Source organism: Bos mutus, chromosome 10 (genome assembly GCF_027580195.1).
Source record: "Bos mutus isolate GX-2022 chromosome 10, NWIPB_WYAK_1.1, whole genome shotgun sequence".
In the NCBI taxonomy this organism is placed as follows: Eukaryota; Metazoa; Chordata; class Mammalia; order Artiodactyla; family Bovidae; genus Bos; species Bos mutus.
Genome location: NC_091626.1, coordinates 55,604,711 through 55,626,318, shown reverse-complemented (window position 1 = coordinate 55,626,318; position 21,608 = coordinate 55,604,711). Strand labels below are relative to the sequence as shown.

At 33.0% G+C, this 21,608-nt stretch overlaps 1 protein-coding gene across 10 annotated transcripts in view; it reads right to left on the bottom strand.

Annotated features, from left to right (window-relative positions):
* The window catches only part of TCF12 (transcription factor 12), a 396,425-nt gene that overhangs the window by 43,584 nt on the left and 331,233 nt on the right, over positions 1-21,608 (bottom strand). For 7 of the 10 annotated variants that reach the window (XM_070377972.1, XM_070377970.1, XM_070377974.1 and 4 more), the window contains 4 exons: positions 6,204-6,309; positions 5,019-5,158; positions 4,612-4,756; positions 3,854-3,918 (listed from right to left, as the gene is read on the bottom strand). In XM_070377972.1, the coding sequence (XP_070234073.1) occupies positions 3,854-3,918; positions 4,612-4,756; positions 5,019-5,158; positions 6,204-6,309 (456 nt within the window). Of the gene's footprint in view, positions 1-3,853; positions 3,919-4,611; positions 4,757-5,018; positions 5,159-6,203; positions 6,310-16,819; positions 16,984-21,608 lie in introns of those variants that run through there. The other 3 variants (XM_070377978.1, XM_014481398.2, XM_005905620.3) reach the window with 3 other exon arrangements.

Sequence of the window (21,608 nt, the reverse complement as noted above, 5' to 3'; positions counted from 1 at the left end):
GCAGAATAACACAGTCTTATAGATCAGAGATGATTTCATTAAACTTAACCTTTGTATATTTATTCTATTACCAAATCACATACAGACTATACAGATTCCACAGAAACTGTTGTGCTACTTTAAGAAATTCTAAACCTAGGCTTTTCTTGATGAAGAGCATTCTAAATCAGGAATACATTACTTTTTGTACTTTCTGACCTTGAAGAACTCCTACATAGATGTTTCGAAAGAAAATAAAAAGAGAGAAGAAAAAAGTCAGTTCACTTAAAAAACGGGGATGGGAGTGATTTAGAATCTGGAGCATAAAAACAAATAAGAACTCATTCTGCATGCAGTCCATGGTCCTCATACTGTTAAATGACCAATGATGAATAACTCCCAATACCTTCTGCCAGGCTTAAACGGTAATATGCCTCATTTTACTGCAACAAATGAGGCTCCTCCTCCTATCAGTCATGGTCTATTCCAATCAGCAGGGTGCCAATAAGCCAGAGGCTAATGAAAAGGGCCCCAGACAAAAAAGAAACAATGGAGTGCTCCCAAGCCCAACCCTGGAACTGTGAGCCCAATTTTTTAAGCACTACAGTGCACATTTCAGTTAATCTTTATTATGCTAATGTTATTGAGTCTAAGGAACAAAGAAACTTATTTCATGAATAACTTTTAAACGTCAACTTCCCTGAATTTTCTTTTCTTTTGTTAGAGACTACTGACCATTTAACTATACAGATTAAAATACACGCACACACACATACACACTCTCTATCTCATTTCTCTCTCTCTTTCCTTTGCTCTGAGGTAGAAATCAAAACATAAATTATCACAGAGAAGTCTGATATAATCAACAAAGTTAAACAGTCCTCTTGTTTGATCTCCTCTAAATTAAAGACCAAGTGTTTTGATATGGTATTAAGCACTGAAATAAACCAGATGTTTCTTCCTCTATATAACTCTCCATGGGCACAATCTTAAAGGGTTATTGTCTGGCAAACATTCAGGGAAACACTGAAATGGCACGAATATCCAGATTTTCCTTCCCTTCTATCTACCCTAGTTTATTATCTAAACTAATGCATAATCCATAGGGCTTTGGGAACTTTGTGTAAATACTTTCATGTACAATTCTCTTTCTAGCTATCCTGAGATTAAGACCACAATTATCCAGGCTTAAACCTAAAATAAAGGAACCTTTGCAAATGTATTATCTGGCCTTCCATGTTTAATCACACAGTATTCTGTGTGCTCTTTAATACCTAAACTGAAGAACAAAGGTTGTACCCTCTGATGTTTCACACATGAAAGACCATCTAAGACATATATCAGACATTCAGGGAGCTAGAAATAAGTACTAAAGACAATAGCATAGCATTTCTCCATCTAAACCTGGATGTTGTATTTAAAACATCACTTTCTAAAGAACTTAAAATTTCAAATACTCATGGTCACAATTTCCAAAGATCTGTAATACCTAATATCAAAAATTCTGATATGAATGTCAGACTTTCAACTGTAATTCTCATAAAATTCCTTCTCCTCATCTCTTCTAATCCTTCCTTCTAATCCTTCCCCAATGTAATGCTTTTGTTTTTCAGGACATTTTGACAGCACTAAAGCAAATATGAGTTTGCAATGGAAGTTAGGGAAAGAATACGTTGGGGGGAGGTGTCTGGTGTGGAGAAGGGAAGGAGATGGATTGAAGGAAAGGATTTGAAGTGTGCAGACTATGGCATGCAGTGATGGAGCAGATGGAATGCATCACCGTCAGCTATGACAGAAATGATTTATGGAATGACCTGGCTGCTCCTGCCTAGTAACAACACAGGATGACAGAGCTGAGTTTCCATGACAACCAAAGCCCACCCACTAACTAGATTAAACATTCTTCCCTAGCTTCCACTTACACTGGATTTAGATTTTCTTTTCCAAATGCCAACTGGTTCAGCTAGTATATTGGTTATAATATAGGAGAATAGTCAAGGACTTCAAGGGTAACTGAAAAGGAGCTTGAAGGACCACTGAGAACATCACAAATTCCTGCCTGCCTATCTGCCAAGGACCCTTTAAAGAAGTTTTCCTTGAATAAAGTGAACAAAATAATTTTGAGAAAAAAGCCCCTGAAATGTAGGTTGTATTTTTTTTTAAGTTGCCTAATATTAAAAGTTCAGATGTTATTTGTCTTTCTACATGTGAAATATTTGCTACTGAATTCTTACAAATCAGAGGAAGAAATTAGCAAGTAAATTAAATACCTGAGAGGCACTCATTTAATATTACAGAATAATTTTCTTTCAAAGTAGGTAGTTTTCACCACATGGGATAAGTTCAGAAAAAGTGAGACAACTCCCTTTAACCTTCATCAACACCTTATAAAATAAGTCACTGTAGCATTGGTCTTTCTGGAAGTACAGAGTAAGTGAAGCTAGCCAGAGCAGATCTAATCTAATACTAGGCCTTACCCTTCCTAGCTAGGTGATCCCGAGAGCAAGTTATTTAATCTTTCTGAGCCAAAGTTACTTAACCTTTTAAACCTTAGTTCCTCATCTGTAACATGGGAATAGTAATGCCAACCTCACAGCGCTTTCCTGAGGATTAAATGAAATGAAGCATGTAAATGCTAGTGTAGTGCCAAGCACCTAGTAAACATACAAATTACATATGATATTTTTGTGGGTTTTGTTATCATCATTTTTCTCATATGATGCAAGACTGAATTCAATGAACATTTACTGAGCTCTATTTTGTGTGGGCCACCACTATGTGGGAGATGAATCTGACCTGGCTTCATTTCTCAAGAAAAACTTGTAGTGCTGTGGACAGAGAATATTTACATAAAACCATACACAAAGAGGTTTATCTCCTTAAATGTTCAACAGCTGCTTCCTACTATCCACACATTAGGTTCCCTATGAACAGCAGCAAATATGTTTGACAGAGTTAACTGCATTTGCTAGAAGAACATAAGTAAGACAACTCTGAGAAACCTCCGAGCCATATCACTCAGGAGGAAACAAGAAAGAAAACGCCTCAGGAGAAACTTTGGAAAATACAAAGGAGAAGTGCCTCTTAAAAAATTAGATTTGGAATCTTTATGAATTACTAGTAAACATTCTCCCAAAAGAATAGATTTCAGTTTAATGTTTTAAGGATCAGACATTAAAACCTTTATTAAAGCAAATCACTGCTTTGTCATTAACATTCTGGTTGTGATGTAAACTAGTCGCTGAGGAAAATATTATGGGGCTCCTTCATATCAGTTTTACTCATTTTAGCATGGGCTCCTCAGTGAATCTGTTTTTTTGCTTTTAGGAAAGGCTCTCATCTCCTATGCCCTGAATGAATCAGCAGGAGATGATTATTTTTTCCTTTTAAAAAATATTAAAATACCTTCCATCTTAGGAAAAAAATCCTTATAAAAGCACTTCCTTCTCTGGATCAGAAGAATAACTGAGCTACGTTTCTTGGCTCCACTTGGCTTATTTTAACGCGTAACTCACAAAGTATATGTTTAAAACTAATAAACAGATTTAACAATTAATCTCAGTAATCTGTCCTTTAGGCTTTAAAATGACTGAGTTTTTAAAATTTTCCCTACATCTGTTCCATTAAGACAAAAACAGATATTTAAATTGAAATTAGAAGGACAGTTCTTGTGGGAATCAGGTGGGAAGTATTCCATGAGTTATTATAAGGGCAGTACAAATCAATACAAACTGAGAATAGCTCTAAATGAGTAATGAAATGGTCCTGTTATAACTATATCCTTTAACTATGACACACACTGCCCACAAAATCAAATCACTGCAATTCAGCAGTGTAAAAATCATTCAGCAAAATACGTAAAATCAATACTCACAGATGCCAAAGCTTTTCCAAGTGCATCACCTGTCTGTGAGCTTCCAGCAGCATTTCCTCTGGTTCCTGAGTATTTCAAATAGGAAAACAAATCAAGAAGTTTAGCAAGTGAGCAGGCATGCTTTTTAGCGCTCTGCCATTTTTTCAATGGTTTTCTCCATTGTTATTGCACATCTGTCACAATAAACCAGCAAATAGTAAACTAAAGGAAAGATGGATTAATGAAAATCAGAAACTTTTTTTTCTTCCTTTCTTTCACACTTAAACTCAATACTAAAAAATATGTTGAGTCAAAAGGTACAAATTTCCAGTTATAAGTAAGTACTGGGGCTGTAATACACAATATGATGACTATAACTAACACTGCTGTATGTCATATAGGAAAGTTGTTGAGAGTAAATCTTGAGTTATCATCACAAAGAAAAAAATTTTTTTCTATTGCTTTTATTTTATATCTATATAAGATGATGAATGCTCACTAAACTTATTGTGATAATCATTTCAAGATGTCTGTAAGTCAAATCATTACGCTGTTCACCTTAAACTTATACAGTGTTATATGTCAATGATATCTTGATAAAGTTGGGGAAAAACATGAAAAGAACAAGTGTGTATGTGTATGTGTGTGTGTGTGTGTGTATGTATGTATGTATACATATATATATATATATATATATATATAAAAATATAAAAAAATGGGATTCACTAAAAATGCCCAAGTTCAGTTTTAGGGAGTTTTGCCAACCCAAAAGAGCTCACCTAGAATGCTATCTGATCCATTGATGGGAGGAGTGTGTGAGGCAGCAACGTAAGGTGAACTGCTGGTACTGGCGCGGTGGAAGCTGGACATTGGTGGAAGACTTGTGTTTATGTCTGTTGGTGAAACTGAGTGTGGAGGATAACTCTAAGAAAGAGGAAAAGACATATGATCTAATAAATACATTTTCTCAATAATAAGCACACAACTGGGCAACTGCTACAATAGCTTATAAAGAACATCATAAATTTGTAGCTGAAGACACCTACTATTGTCATTTACTTTTTTCAAAAGGCATGAAGTAAGCCTAGAAGTATTTCAACACTCAGAAGTTTTGGCAGAATCAAATCTTACACTTGTAATCCAAGGACAAAGTGTTGCTGCACCCTAGTCATGTGTTAAGGCCTACCAAGCGGTCATGTGAATGAAGGCTGCCATAACTACTGGATTGAGACATGTGGGAAGTGGAGGTCCCCAGAATTCCACCAAAACCAGGCTGGCTCATCCCATTTGATGAACTCCAAAGGTCAGAAGAATTGTGGGTCCCATCTAAGACAAAAAAGAGAAATATAGAACTTTCCTTAGCCAAAATTTTTTCTTTTATTTTGATGATACAAAAAAACTTCAAAGGGTACTCTCTGGATATGTCTTTCCTCCTCTTTTCAATCTAGTCTTCCATATAGTTTTCTTCCCTCCAAACTGTACAGTTACTATTTTAAGTGAAGGAATAAAGCTTTATAGTTGGGGACGTGGGGAAGAAATCTAAACTGTAGTAGGCAGGTCATTATAAAAATCTTCACAAGATCTGAATTCATATCAGGGAGGATAATACAAATCCAAAATTTGGGGACAGGCTGGATTAAACTTTTGCTTAAATGGTATATCCATAAATATACAAAAAAGTTCTTAATCTATAACAAGCAATGTATATTTTATCAAACATTCTCAAACTAGAATAAAGAAGTTTCTCTTATAGAGAACCTAAGTAATTGATAATGACTCTATTATAGCCAGCCTTCAAATGAAGTGTGCTGGCAATGACTTCACTCACCAATATAAAGTCAAGGACCAATTTATGTAGCAATTTATTGCTCTCTATAGTCTAAAATCACAGATCAAATAAAAATGATTTGCTAGACATGAACTAAAAGAATTACAACGCTTTTTCTCTCTTAAAAGTCTTAATTCTATTCTATGATATTCACCTTTTTATTTGCACTGATAATTCTAGGAGTGTTATGAATCTGTCATTTAAACAAGAGACTAAAATTGTTAATAGCTTTTATACATTTAAAAATCCTAAAAAAAGAAAGAGCAGCTCTACTCACTTTTTTCAACTGAAGTCCTTTTTAAATTCAATTAATACTAGATGAGCACGCCAAAGCTTTGCTGAATAATTCAACTACATTGCACTCAACAATAATTAGCAATAGAAAAATTTAAAATTAAGTTTTAACTTGCTTCAGCCAAACATATCTAGATAAAAATGTCTGAACTTCTATATAGATATTCTCTTTCTTCACAACTTAAAAATATTAGCTAATATATAATAGATAACTGTTGTAATATTTGACAACTAGTTGGTAGTACTTACCTTGCATAAAGAAAGTGCTAGCAAACATACTGGTTGGTGGCTTGGGAGATGGATAACTAGGAGATTCACGGTTGAAGTCATCTGAATTTGGGGATGGTGCATATACCTTAAAATTAAACAGGAAATTTAATTAAAATGTAAATTACTCTCATACCACTTATGTAAAATGAGTGCTACACTTCCGGAAGGGCCTAAAAAGGCCTATCCATATCTAAAAAGGCCTATGACAAATTCAAAGCTGCTTAAATCATCATAAATTATGTCTAACTTGGATACTATCTACATGTTTGTTTTTAGCTGGTTACTAGAGAAAAAAACATTCTAAATATCCCTGGAATGAATCTTCGTGTAACAATTATTCCAAGTGACTAAATAAAGTCTCAAATGTTGACTCTGCTCACAAAACATAAATTCATATAGGCTCATGATTCAAAACCTAGTGGAAACAAAAGTCTTTTGACTATAGCATGAAATAAAATTTGGGTTCATAAAATTCATTCTTTCCACAAGAGTTATTAAAATCAAAATGAACTGGATTAAATGTTATTATTCTTTACTATTATTAAAAGTTAACTGTGAAAAGCACAATGTAATTGTTCAGAAACTTCCTGAACTTAGTAGGGTTGGCTAAAGTCTGAGCAGTTTTAATTCTTTAATTTCTAGTACATTTTCAACTCTGGCACAGCTTTCAGAAGAATGTCATTTAATATGTCAGAGCAGTACTAATTTCCTTTGGTAAACCTGTGCTTCAGATAAGCAAAGCATAAACATTTTGAATTGGCAAATGGCCAACACTGTCATTTCTCTGAAAAACTAAATGGGCAGCCAAATAACTATAATGATCAAAACATGATCAAACCATTTTTATGACTACTGAAATCAAGAACAAATATGTAACACTTAAGGTGATGATGATCTGTAAAAGTGAACCAGAAATCCAGAAAGGAAAGGAGTCCTATTTTGAGCAGTGGATGAAACATTTCTTTTGTTTAGTCTGATAAGGGTACATCTATTTAATTTTTAGCCCCGAATAAAAATTCAAAGTGTTCACTTAATGTGGAAAAAGCAATTAGCTCAGTAAAATTAGGGGAGCATGTGTGAAAAAAGCATACACATTTATTTCATTTCATTTATATTCATTTATTCTTTCTCTGAGACATTAACTAACTGCAAAGATTTCTGGCAAATTGTCTAACCGTCTGAAACTCCATTTCCTCATTTGTAAGACAGTGCTAACAGTACCTGCATTGAGGGTTGGATTTATGGGAAGATCAGATGAGACAGCACATATAAAATCTTTAGTGAATCCCTGGCAGTCCAGTGGTTAGGACTCTGCATACTCACTGCTGAAGGCCCAGGATTGACCTTTGGTCAGGGAACTAAAATCCCACAAGCCACACAGTATGGCCAACAAACAAACAAACAAACAAAAAACTCTGCCTGGATTCCTCAAGATAGCTAAGGGACTCAGAAAGCTCTAAAATGTTTAGCAGGTAAGCACTCGCTAAGTATTAGCTTACAATATCATCTTTCTAATTCTTAGAGGCATAGTTATACTGCTACATATTGTCCCTGTTCAGTACTGAACTACTTATTTCTTACAGTTTTGGTCCAATATCATCCTTACATGTACAGTTCACTCTAAATAAAAGGTTGAAAAGTTCATTTTTAGTCTTCTTGCTAGCCATGCTATTACTAGTGCAGGTGTGTCTTTTTAATGAACTGGCATTCAGGTTAGTTTCCTTCTTCTTACATCCCAGAGGGAAAAACACACATCTGTGGTATCTGAGAAGTTGGGGATAAGATATATTTCTAAGAATTACCCATAAAGGATTCTAGATAGGAGATTATACATTACACATATTAAACATTTTTCTATGCTTAATGTGCTACTACATAAAGAGCTATTATGTAAAGACAGAGTTAGGAAGAAAGAATTGGGTATACATAAATGCATTTGCAATGTATGAGGTACACTGACAGGCACGTTATCAGGAAAGGAATTTTGTACTTTTTTCTTTTAATCCAGTTTCAGCATCTAAATTTAGCTTTAGCTAGATACCCTCTGTCCCCCTTATATATAGATTTTCTCAAACTAGGCTGAAACCACAAATAACAAAAAGAGAGTATATCCACAGATGTAGAAAGAAAATACAAATGAGAGTAAAATTTAGAAGACAGTTAGAACATGCTTTTTCATAAATGCTTATCTACTATGTATACCATCACTGACCTGAAAGTATAAAATATAAAATTCTCTAATTCTATCTAGGCTATAGGTTAAGACAGTATGTAAATCTCACAATGATAACTATGAAAAACTCCAGTTTTGATGTGTCATTTCACAAAAAAAATCTATTCAGTTTGTCAGTTTAAATTTATATATAATCTCTTAATATATATTTATCTTTATTCTTATTTAATTAACTGTATTCCATAAAGGTAAACTTACACTTCAAAAAATTTTAAATGTATGCAATTATAAAAGCAAAGAAAGGGATAAACCTGACTTTACTGATTTACAAATCACTGTAAATAAAGGAGAATATGCTGATGAGACAATGGTTATTGATAACTATCATGGAAAGCAACAAAACCAAGATAAACCACACAAAGCAGAAGAGGCTTGCCTACTCATACGTAAAACTTTTGAAGCTGTATTGGGAACACAGGGCTCATTTTGGAGTCAAAGTTTTTTTATGTTGTTATTGTTGTTCAGTTGCTAAGTTTTTAATGTTAGTCTTTATAGACTTCCAAAAAATAAATGGGCTTTTAAAGAATAGATCTTATAAGTGAAAATGGTAAAGACTCTAAAAATACTATAACTTTATCATTTATTTACTAACATAAATTCAAAGTTTTTATCATAATAAAGATGTTTTGAAAATCATGGTTCTAAAAGAGGCCCATCTAACAGCATTTCTAACACAGGCCAAAAAACTTTACTTTTGGTATCCTAACTGTGGCTTGCAGAAACATAGATGCAATGTTATGAAGCAGCAGTTGTGCCAGTTTCGATTTTTCAGATCAAAGAGTTCTTGCGGCAAAGCACAACTGATGTGGTCTTAAAGACTTTATTAACTCCAGATGTAGGGAAATAGTCAGCCAATTCCACAAAAAGAGCAAGTCTCTTTCAGTTACAATCAGTACTGGCCGCAAATGAAAACCAGACTGCTTATGTCATCTGATCACCTGCACATAGATGCCAGTTTTTTTCTAGTTAATGATCTAATCATACATTTAAATCTTAAGTATGATTTTGTATCACAACAAACCATCTTAAAATTAAGAAAAAGAAATATGTGTGCTTAAGCTGATTAAAAATCTACCAGGAGTCACACTATTTTAAAGAGGAATAGGAAAAGTATAATTAAGTAATTTTAGATGTTCTATTGAAATGTGGTCAGTGGAAATTTTCTTTAAAATTCTAGTCTCCATTTCAGAATGTCAGGCTCAAAGGTGCTATCATGGGAATGTCCTTCTTTCTCAGGTACTTACATATTTTCTCCTCTAGGAATGGCAAAGAGATAAATTTTTGAGTCTTGAGTGAATAGAACCATAACATTTATCCAGAATTAAATGAATGTAACTGAAAATCTAACAAGATACCTCCCTTTCATTGTTAAGACTGGTTGAAAAGAATAAATTCACGGTAATATCTTTACTGTCCTCATTCCATCAACCCAAATTTACTTTTTAAGAGTGACAGAGTACTTCGAGCATGAATATTTACATTACCCTATACAATGATTACACAATTATCCTTGGAATGTCTTAGCTCAAACAACCAATTGGAGTCAAGTTAGCAAAAACATTCCTTTTATCCTGTTTGGATGATTCAGTTTAGTCATATGGATCATCCCAATTCAGGGCAGTCCACTTTCTGTTTAGCTTTAGAGGCCTGAGTTGTGTACTGTGTTCTTACTTAAGAGCATTCTTCTTGTAATTAATATTAGAAACACCTCTGAAAGGCAGAAAGGCATCATTTTCTTATAGTTACTCAGAAAAGATGCAAAAGAGTAGAAGTTTTTGCTAAAAAGATAGTTTATCTTTTTATCTTGTCACATCCAGTGATGAGTTAAAAGATGATGCCATTTCCTATGCTTTAAAAAATAGATCCAAAACCTATGTTGTAGCTGGTATCTTTAAATGTTTTAAGTGATGAGGAGACGAATTGGGAATTTTCTTTAGAATGTGAGAATAGCTAGCTATATATGTTAATGAAGATACCCTTCCACAGAAAATGAGAGGAAAGCTTTAGACAAGCACCGTTCAGTGAGTTTCAGTGATGATGGAAATGTTCCATATCTGAAAGGATGGTAATGTATGTATGTCTGTACAATACAGTAGCTACTCATTACATCTGAATATTGAACACCTGAGATGTGGATAGTACAACTGAGGAACTGAATTTTAAATTTTAATTTAAATAGTCATTGTGGCTACTGGTTACTACTGAACAATACAGGATGAAATCACTTTTCCTTACCCAGCAGTTTAAAATTACATAAACTATTTTGAAAGAAATATTCTAGAAGCCTCATAAACTCCAAAGCCTATGAAAACCCAAACTCTCAAACATTTTGGGAATACCTTTATCTAATTTGGAAAGAAGACACAGAAGCTTATCAATATTTCTGAACATGCTCTAACACAGAAATTATTACCAATATTTCATTATGTTTAGGCTTCTATTAGCACTTTTGTCAAGATGGTTTTACTAGCAGTTCTCTTTAAGTTCTAATATGTTAAATACCATTAAAACAGTTTAATGTTAAGATTAAACTTCCAATGTTTGAAAAGTTTATGTTAATAGCAGAAATCACCTCCATCAAAATCTTTATCAACTTAACAAAATAGCAAAGCAAGACAAAATTATTTGGCTAACTTACCCTAACATCATGATTTTAAAATAAAGATGTAATATTATATTCAGGAAAACTACACTTAATTTATCTTATATTTTAATAACTACATTTTGTATTAAGCAATAAAAATTTTACAAGATCTAGCTGAGTATCTAAAATCTGAAAACAAACACAAAAACCAAAACACTCTAGGTCACTGGGAAAAAAGAAAACCTCAACCCAACTCAAATTCTAGCTTTAAAAACTGTAATTAAACCACTGGGTCATCAATTTAAAAAACTGGGCACATTTAAGGGTCAACACTCAAAAACTAAGAAAGAAAAACTAGGTAAATATTATAAGAAGTTTTTAGTTACTGTTGATCAACCTATGAAGTCCCATATCCAGTAATATACCCAAAGTTTCCTTCTAATTCTGTATTTTGAGGGATCTGAATTTAGTAAAAAGAGGTTGTTTTAAAACAAATAAGTAAAATTTTTGCTTTAATAATTGGACTCAATGATAAGAGTGGTAGAAGTTAAGAAAGAAATTTTTTAAAAAAGATTTACTATTGATTTTTCTGATCATTTTGGATCCATTGTTTTCTATGTATACTGACCTTATGTATAAACTCAGACAAAGGGCATATCTTTAACATAAATTTTAAAATCTTAAAGTTTCTGAAATTCAGGTCTTCCCACTTTCTTGGTTCTTTCTTTAAATTAAAACAAGTATAACCTCAGTGAAGAAGACATTAAAAAAAGTAAGTACATGAAACAGCAATTTAAGAATTTCCTAAAATCCAAGAATATTTAAACAAATGACAAATTTGATAAATATCTCAATACTTTTAGTATTTTAATATTACATAAAAGTATCAAATTTTGCCATAAAATCCAATCTAGTACTCAAGTTTTTATGGTAATAATTCCAAACCTAAGGTGCAGGGGATACACACACACACACACACACACACACACACACACACACGTAGTTTCAGTACTAAATATTGTAAGAACTGAAACCAAAAAGCAACATAAAGCAAAATAAAGTAGAAGGACTAACTCAGGGACACATAAGCTATCTATGGAAGATTCTTTTCATCTAATTAGTTAACCTAATAAAATAACATGAAATTTCTGTAAAAAGCATACATATTTATATTTTCAAAGTATCACCAATAAAAGGATCAATATCTTTCCAAGAATTTCCAGAGGATGTTTAGGGGTGAAATACTGTAAAATTTCCTTTCTAACAAACAATAAGAAAAAAAAATCCTAGCTTTCAGTACAAAGTAGCTTAAAATCGATTACTACTTCCACTGTCTAAAAAGTATAGTTGAGTAACAGTGGTTTTCAAATGCGAGAATTTCTTCTTAGGTAAGTCAAACACATTTTAATTAATCTTAAGTTAACATCACTAGGTTTGTCTCATCAGTTCTTTATTGTAACCAGTATCATTTTTACAATAGGTACAATTTTTTTCCCTAAGAGATAAACCATGAAATTTTTAAGGGACTGGGTTTGAAATTCACATGCTAGGAAGATATACTGAACACATCAATGAGTGTCACTTCTTAGCTATCTACATTTTAAAAATATTTAGACCTAACAATAAAGTACCTGATCCCTTTCTTTAACATGTTCATAAGCTAGTGGAAAAGGACATAAATTTCTTTAAAACATTAACAAACCTGACCAGTGACAACATACTCTCCTGGCAGGGGTTTTAGTATTAACTTCCTGTTATTTGTGCTCACTTGAATAAAAAAAAAAAAAAAAAAAAAAAAAAAAAAGACCTTCTTGGATTCATACCTAGAATACAGTCTCAGATAATCTTGGTAAAGGGAAAAAAAAAAAAAAAAAAGCAGATGGAAGCTAAACTTGTCATTTAATGTCTCTAAGCATTGTAACTTTAGAGAATTCTTAAATGACTTCATGTTTTCCTCATCATACAAATGTAGATTTAACTCTACTGGGTCCACAGATAGCCTGGAAGTTTGAATTAATTTAATTAAACTTTCCTCTCTCATGTTAATTAGCAGTAAATCCCCAAAAGAACAGAACTGTGGCTCTATATGGTCTCATACTGGTTTCTGTGCTTTTATCAACTGAAAATGTTTATTTGAAAAATAAGTCTTAGAAGTATTCATAAGGCAATTTTAGCTCCATGCTACTCTAATTCTTATGAAAATATAAATTATGTGGAGAGGCAGGTGCCAAAACCATGGCTAAACCAATTTTCAATACTATGAGTTCTATTAGAAGAGACCTGCTAATTTCCTGCATTTAAAATCATATCTAGGATAGTTTTAAGTTCAATTTAAAAAGAAACTAGTAAAAAGCTGCTTGACAGACTATATCAATTAGCATTCATAAAACTAAATCTGATCAAATATGTGAAACATATTTATTTGTAAGAATAGCCTACTACTTTTCTCAGTGACATTTTCTTTCCAATGTAGTACTTTGATACGACCAAGAGTAAGGATTAGTGAGATCTGGCTCTCTGCTATGGAGACCAGTTTACTTGTCCTTGGATAATAGAAGAGGAAAAGTTGCTACTGGGAGAGAGACCTGGGTTCAGGTCTAGCCTCAAAGCTTACTAATTGGGGGGGTGGGAGTGGGGAGGGGAAGATTATACAAGTTACTTAACTACTCAGCACCTCATTTTCCTTACTTAGAAAAGGAGGCTAGTAACAGCTAAATGACAGAGTGGTTGGGAGAATTAAATGAGGTAAACATAAAGTCCCCAGCAGAGTTCCTGAAACAGAGTAGTTAGTTCCTCTCTCTTCTTCCCCCAGATTCCATACAAAGAAGCTGAATGTTCAAAATGCGTTTCTAAGCTTTGGTTTTAAAACTTGGATTTCTGTGTTGTCTCTAAAAGATTAAAATCATTCCCTGATATAATGAAAAGAGCATCATGTCTGTACTTGCTGCAATTTTTGTACCTGGAACACTTTGTAGCATCTTCAGTTCAAGGTCTAGAAAATGGAGGCTGATCAGATCAAAGGAAGGCTAAAACTCCAGAATACCAAGCTGAAGAGAGCAGGAATCCTCTCTTCCCCAAACTTTCCTTTCTTTACCTCTACCATTCTCTACCTTTCTGCATAAAGGACATAATTTAGTCATATCTATGAGAAAACTGAGTGCAGGCCCTCAGAAACTCATTATTTTTTCTTGCTATTTTTCAAAGTTCAGAAAACAGATAATATTCAGTGATTTTAAGTCCTCTATTTATCATGAACACATATTAATATCTTACAGCATGGTATATAATACTTCTACACAAAAATTATGGTACAGAACATTAACCCTTTCTTTTTTCAAACAGTGAGGAAATTAGGGTTAACATTTCTTCCTTTTCTGCACAAAGATGCCCAAGCCTCTTATATTTCCAGCAATAAAATATGGCCACATAATCTTAAATATACCAAAACATGAAAAGGCTCTTCTCTGATTAATTTAGCATTTTTACTAGAGTCTGTTCAATCTATTTATTAAATTATTCCAAGCATCCTTAATTACAGGGAATCAGTTTGAAAATGTAAAAATAAAAATCAGGAAAAGAGCAAAGTATTTTCCTGAAGCTCAGTATCACTCAGGATTTTTCACTCTATCATTATAATATCCATAAAAGGATTTTAAAAATGAAATCAATGTGAACTTACTAGCATTTCAAAATATTAATGCCCTATCATCTTAAAATAAATTGATTAAATGGAGTTATTAATAAAAAGTGGGCTTAAACTTAACTGGCTCATAATGAGAATTATATAAAAAAATTTCATAACTCAAGTGAAGAAATACTATTTCAGACTCTGGCAATATTAAAGTGCTAGCTTTTATTATGAAGCATTGATGGGTAGACATTTCCCAATACATAAAAAGATGAGATTTTTAACACAGTCTTTGGATAATAAATTGTATACTATATGATTTTCATATTGAAGAATAATAATAGTAATAATAATAATAATAAAATAAATTAGATGTGGTAAAAATAAAATACAGAGAGGAAAACACATATAAGAAAGACTAAGGCCTTATGATAGAGAGGACTAAGAAAATATACCATTCTTTATGCATTTTTTAAGAACACAGAAGTCACCTTTGACCCATATCAAACACAGGCTATCAACTTTCAGGCCACACTTCTCTAACATACCAGCCATGTCATCCACCGTAAGCCTGGAAATACTTAATACGATCAAAGCTGTTACCCACCCCCGCAATGTAGAACAAAGAGAAATGCTGTAATAGAGTGATCTGTGCTCGCAAAAGAATAAAATCTAAACTCAATTTGAGTTATAGTCTATCTGCTTCAGGGGTCCTGTATATACACCATTTTCAAACAGACTATTTTACTTAAAATTGGACACAGAAGAATAATATTTTCATACTTGAAAGACAGTTGGCAAGGAAATTATATAGACATCAAATTATTTCACCTATACTATGCATCTAAATCTACCTCTTACATTCTCAAAAGTTCTGTTTACATGGGTAGTGTGAACACATACTTTTTAATGAGTTTATGAAATTCTGGCTTGACTGTCATCTGTTAAGAAAGATTAGTCAAAAGTTAAGAACCAAATGCTAACAAAGTCCAAAGAGGCCTTACCAAAGCAGTCAGAGAATTAAAAAGTACTTTCTTTAGTTCTCATGTACCATGGTTAAAGCCATATGCTACTTTAAAACATTTTCAAGTGGTTAAAAAGGAAGGGACAAACATAAATGTGATTAATTTTTTGGTAACTTCAAAGATTAACACTGAAAATGTCTACATTAATGATAAAAAAAAATCACTAAAGTCATTTATGTATTTAATAAAACACCTGAGATCAAACATTGTTTTGGGATGACTAAGGAGGAAAAACCCAAATTCCTGACATAAACTCAAGACTGTTATTCACTAATAACATTTTTATGTTTATCAACTATTTTAAAAGATAACTTCTACTGAATATTCCAGAGTTTACTTTCTTTTTAGAATATACAAAATCCTCTAAGATACTGCCTGTGGAAACAGTATACTATATAATTAATACTGAGAAATTAAAAAGTAGAAAAGTTTTACTTAGCAACACAGAAAGGTATTATTTTAAAACACTGAAGCATGTGCTATAAATTGGCTAGAAATAAATTCTTTGGAAGATGTATAAATGCATTCTTTGAAAAATAGTGATTTATTTTATGAATCTGTACAGGGTCAAAATTCTAGTCTGATTGGAAACAGATGGTATCCGAGTAAAGTCAGGCTCTGGACCCGAAACCCCAAACAGGAAATACGGACCTCACTAGCTGACTGCTTCCCTAATCATTCCCAGAGCTTCATACTTGTTATTTTTATGAATATCCAAGATGACTTTCATCTTTCCCTGCTATCTACAAAGCATCAAGCAATCTTCCTTTTTTCTCTTTCTGTGTTAAATATGTATTTTACATACAAATTATATGTTTACAACATAAGAAAACATTGAAACTAATGTAGTTTGAAGCTCACTGCTAGTAAAGACATCAGGCATTAACAATAATATAAAAAATAAACTTGAATTTGTCAGATATTATTTTAAAAATAAAAGTAAGAAACTATTGTAACTGTGTCAAAGACAACTTTCTAACCTTACTTACAAAGAAACATAGGTTAACGTACTGTAGAAAATGATAAAAACAAAACCTCACAGGTTTTAGTAAAAAGTAATCAATCTACCCTGCTTTCCCTTAAACAAGCCACTAAGAAGCTATCTGAACAAAGAAAAAGACTTACCGTTTTCCCATTGTAGTAATACATCAAAGAACTGCTGCCCATTCCAGGGACAGGATAGGCACAATACATGTTGATTTTGAAAATGTTATTATTTGCAGCTAATACACACAGCTTCTCTCCAACACATACATCCACACAGCCCAACAGAGTTAAGTCTTCAGCACTATGCATCCACACATGGATCTACTCAAAAGGAACTTATGCAAAATAGGACTGAACCAACTCACAGAGCAGAGAGGGAGGGTTTATGCTGTAAGTAACCTCTTTCAATATTTATCAAGTTCTTGCATGGGTGGTGGACACCGATAAAACAAGTTTTGGAATTTTAAAAAATACAAGTCACAAGTGCTAAATAATAAAAAGCAATATAATGTCCTGGAGGCGTACAGACCAAGGAATTATTAATATTGTCATATTATAGTATATATGTCTCTCTCAAAGAGAGGCAAACTGACAGATATGCTAATTTGTTTTTAGTTTTAATTAAATTAGAGCACTTCTAGCAGGGAAACCTAGCTTGCTACACTTCTAAAGACATTACCATCTGGCATGGCCTAAAGTTGCTTCCAACTTTGATAAACCATGATCAAGCAATCAGGATTTGGAAACACTGAATCATGTGTAACAAGAAGGATCTAAACAGTTAAGCCATGTACAAAGTCACTTCCTGGACAAAGCAGACCTGTCATGTAAGTATCTCTCAACTAGCTAGAACCATGATTTTTTTATGTTATAAAAATTGTACGGAAAAAATTTGAGAGGAACACATTTCATGAAAAAGCTCATTCCAACAATTCAAAAAATTATTTTGAAAATAAATGATCTGTTTTTAAAACATAAATATTTAATACAGGTTTTCAGTTCGAAAGCTCCTTAAATTCCCTACTCATAATACCAAATAAAAGTTTATAATGGATTACACTGTTCTAGGATATGTACGAAGCAAAAGAATAATTAAAAAGAAAAAACAAACAAGGTTCTGTTTTTCCTTACATAAAAAGATGAAAGGCTGGTATGTATACACAAAATGTTCACTGTTGCTAATAAACTAAAACAGATTTCTCAAAAGTCTTTCCTCCAAGTTTACTATCATTCTTAACTAATATTTAATATATTCAAACTTTTATGCTAATGCTCAAATTTCTCAAAAAGGAAAAATAATCAGTTTGGTAATAAATGTCTCATAGATTTTTAAATTCATTATACTTAGAAGTCAAAAGGTCTTAAACATTTTTTTGGTAAATACTTTGTTTCTTACACACAAACATATCTTGTTATTTAAAAAGTTTTCAAGTTGTCTTTTGGTGTGCACTCTAACCCAGAAAAACAGAAAACAACTTCTTTCCTCTCATCCTGCGTTGCTGCCCCCCATCCCCTCCATCAAAACCTCTTTGTACTATCTTTTCTCCCTGAGCCTCGGAGGTTCTCCCAGAACTGTGTTAATCAGAGGAGGACTCACAAGCTGCAAAAAGGGGACACATCACTTTTTTTAAGGCACCTTTCATGAAGCAGAATTCCTCTAAAGGAATATTCCAGAAATATTTTGTGAGGGGCTGCCAAACTCTCCATTCTTAGGAAAAATACTGATTAAAATATAACAATAAAACCGAATAAGACAATAAGGCCAGCTAAGTTCATAATGTTTTAAAAGCTGATGGTGTCGGAATAACAATAAAACCTCCCTACACTCTCCAGATATAGAAAAGGCTAAGCAGCAGCTGCAAAAGAACATCACTGTACAACAGACCATTAAAATGCCAGTCTGCAGAGTGGTCTGCAACTTCCTCCCTCCTGAGAGACCACAAAGACTCATTTCAATCCTCAGAGAGCTGTGTAAAAAGCATTGACTTACAATTAACAATGTCATGCCTTAAAACCATTCAAGTAAATTTTCATCTTTTATAGACATAGTCTCTCTCTGACAGAGCTTAAAAAAAAAAGACAATCAACCATCCAAAATAAAATTTCCTTTTTTCTCCTGAATGATTAAAAATGTAAAAAATCCTATTCTTAACTAAAAATGTAGAGAATTGGGGCAAAGGGGGAGCCACAAGGCACTTCAACAGTCTCTTCCTACAACCAATGCTCCAAACAGAAAACTTACATCGATTAAAAAAAAAGAAATCCACCTAGAGTAGTTAGGCTCATTTCTTTGGGGCTTGCCAAAAAAGAGAGACAGTACTATGATGTTTGTTAAACAAACAGCATAATAATAAATCCAACTATGCAATCTTTGCTATTAAAGCACATTGAAAATTTGAGTATTTCATTAACAGTTCCTTTATTTTAGAGGCAACTATAAGGTATAGAAAGCAGAAACAAATATCTAAGTTAAAAAAGATCAGAGTAAAGGTCAGACAGTATAATACCCTTTTGCTGGTCTAAAGCAGTTTATTAAGAACTGGCTAAGATCTGTTGTTAAATATGAAACCTGAAGGTTGAAACAATAGTTTCTAAGCAGAGCTGAGTAATTAATTTTTTGCTTCTAACTGATATTTTCATTCCTCTCAAAAACACAGATACAAAATACATATATTAAATTAACCCCCCCACAACACAATCACTCCTATATACTACTGTCTAAATTGAGAGTGGATGTAGAAACTTGAGAAAAGAGAGACAAGGGAGTTTACATACACATGGCATTAAATTTATTCCTCAAAAACAGCAAATCATCAAGAAAACTGGCAGTAATTTAAATAAAATGTTCCTGTATTTTACTTGTATGCTATGGTAAGGTCTTCTAACTTTGTTACTCCAAAATATTATCTTTTTGAAGTCTGCCTCACCCAAAGGAAACTAAAACTGGTTGATGGAAACAGTCATTTTTCTTATCACAATTACAAATTATCTTCCATGATAAAGTCCTTTGTTGCTTCCTCAAAAATATTTCTTGAAAAAAATCTAATTTAATCTATGTAACAGCTGCAGCACAATTTTTTTCCTAGGCAGAATCATATTACAGGAAAAAATGCATATAGATGGATCAAGTGCTGCTCTAGTCAATGCAGTTGTTTAATCTTTGCCTGTTTTTTTTTGAAGGAACATGTCAAGGGTTAATCCTATGACTCAGTCTGACAAAACGAGTCAGCTGGAGACAGGGCCACTTTTTAAACCTGATTTCAGACAGACGTGCAGTCTGCACAGGAGCTCCGAACTGTCTTATTTCCACCCACAATTCTATGTAATCACTTATGTGTTCTTCTAAGATTATGTGACTCAACATTCATACACCAAGGCCAACAATCTAAAAAAAAAAAAATTACCAACTTTTATAGCAAAACAGGCATTACTGTACACACTGGCAACATGATTAATGAAAATGTCAAGAGAACCCTGAAAAAAATAGAACTTGGAGCCATACATCTTTTATTAGTAAACTGATGATTCCTGGTTTGAGGATTACTGCATTTCACTGACTTTTTAAATACGCTTCCCCACCCTCAGTAGTTCAGGATGTGATGTTTATTTACCATTCCAACAATCATCAAGTACAGACCTAAACTAGATAAGAAAAAGCTATTATGTGTTTTGCCTATGCAATTTACTTCTTCCCTGAAGATTTAGGGGAAAATGTTTCCAAAAAACCTACTAGGTAGAGACTTTCTGGCAACATCAGATTAAAATCCAGGCCTCAATTTCCTTCTTATTTTTATGTTGACTGGGAAATAAATCTTCCTTAGAGAGCTATGCAAAATCTCCTGGGATTACACACCCAATATTTTAATTTATTTTATTAGCTCTTCTTTATCCCTGATATTCCCAATCACTGTAACTCTCAAATCTATTTGTTAAACTATCCACAGCAAGAATGTTTCCAGAGTGACCTAAAATTCTAAAAAGTTTTTAAACAAAATTTTCAATTTAACTTTATTACATATCTTGAATTAATTAATTAATTAATTAAGGCCAGTTAGCGGTCAATCTTACTGTACATTTTTCTAATACAAGCAGGCAACATTCCAGTGTAACAAAAGGCCAGAAGATCTGGCGAGAAAAGTAAATCTAAAACCCACTCACAGGATTCCTCATGAAAAGTCTCAACATTATTTCTAAGGGAATTAATTCCTGGAAAACAAGACTTCCAGAGTCAAAGACAAAGCCAAACAAAGTTTACAAGTGAATAATCCCACAGATGAACTCAATATATTCCTGCTTTATGAAAACTCAGTAAAATACTAATACATTATTGGCTGTAAGGAAGATGGGAGGGGTGGAGTGAAGACAGGTTTAAAAGGACAATAAATAAGAGAATCTACAAGTGGGCAGATACAAAAGCAAAACATCCTTCCCTAGTGTCTCCTCTTTCTTATTTAGCATGTAGAAAGATGACTGGTGAATGAATGCTCTCTCCTACATGTGCAGTATTTCAGCGGGCCTGGTTAACTAAATCGGATGCCAAATCAGATACCCAAAGAGTCCAGGCTTTTCTATCTGAACATTATATTGCAAATTTTTCTAGTATATGCTGTTTTGTAAATAAAATGCTTCCCAAGGGTCAGGAAATTGGTCTTCTGGTTTTTTCTAATGTTCTCACAATATAGAAAAAACAAAGAACATAAAACTCTAGCGAAATAATGCATCTCTTTCAGACCAATCCACTGACAATCAGTACCTATTATTTAAATATAATAATGCTATTTATCTGGAATCATATAATGCCTCTTCTAATTCAATAATATTACTCTCATCTTGCTGGTGCTAATCCATCAGTAAAAAGGCTCCTAAATACTGTCTTTTCACTGTATGAAAAGATTAAACATCAAAGACCTGATTTTGTGATCTTTCC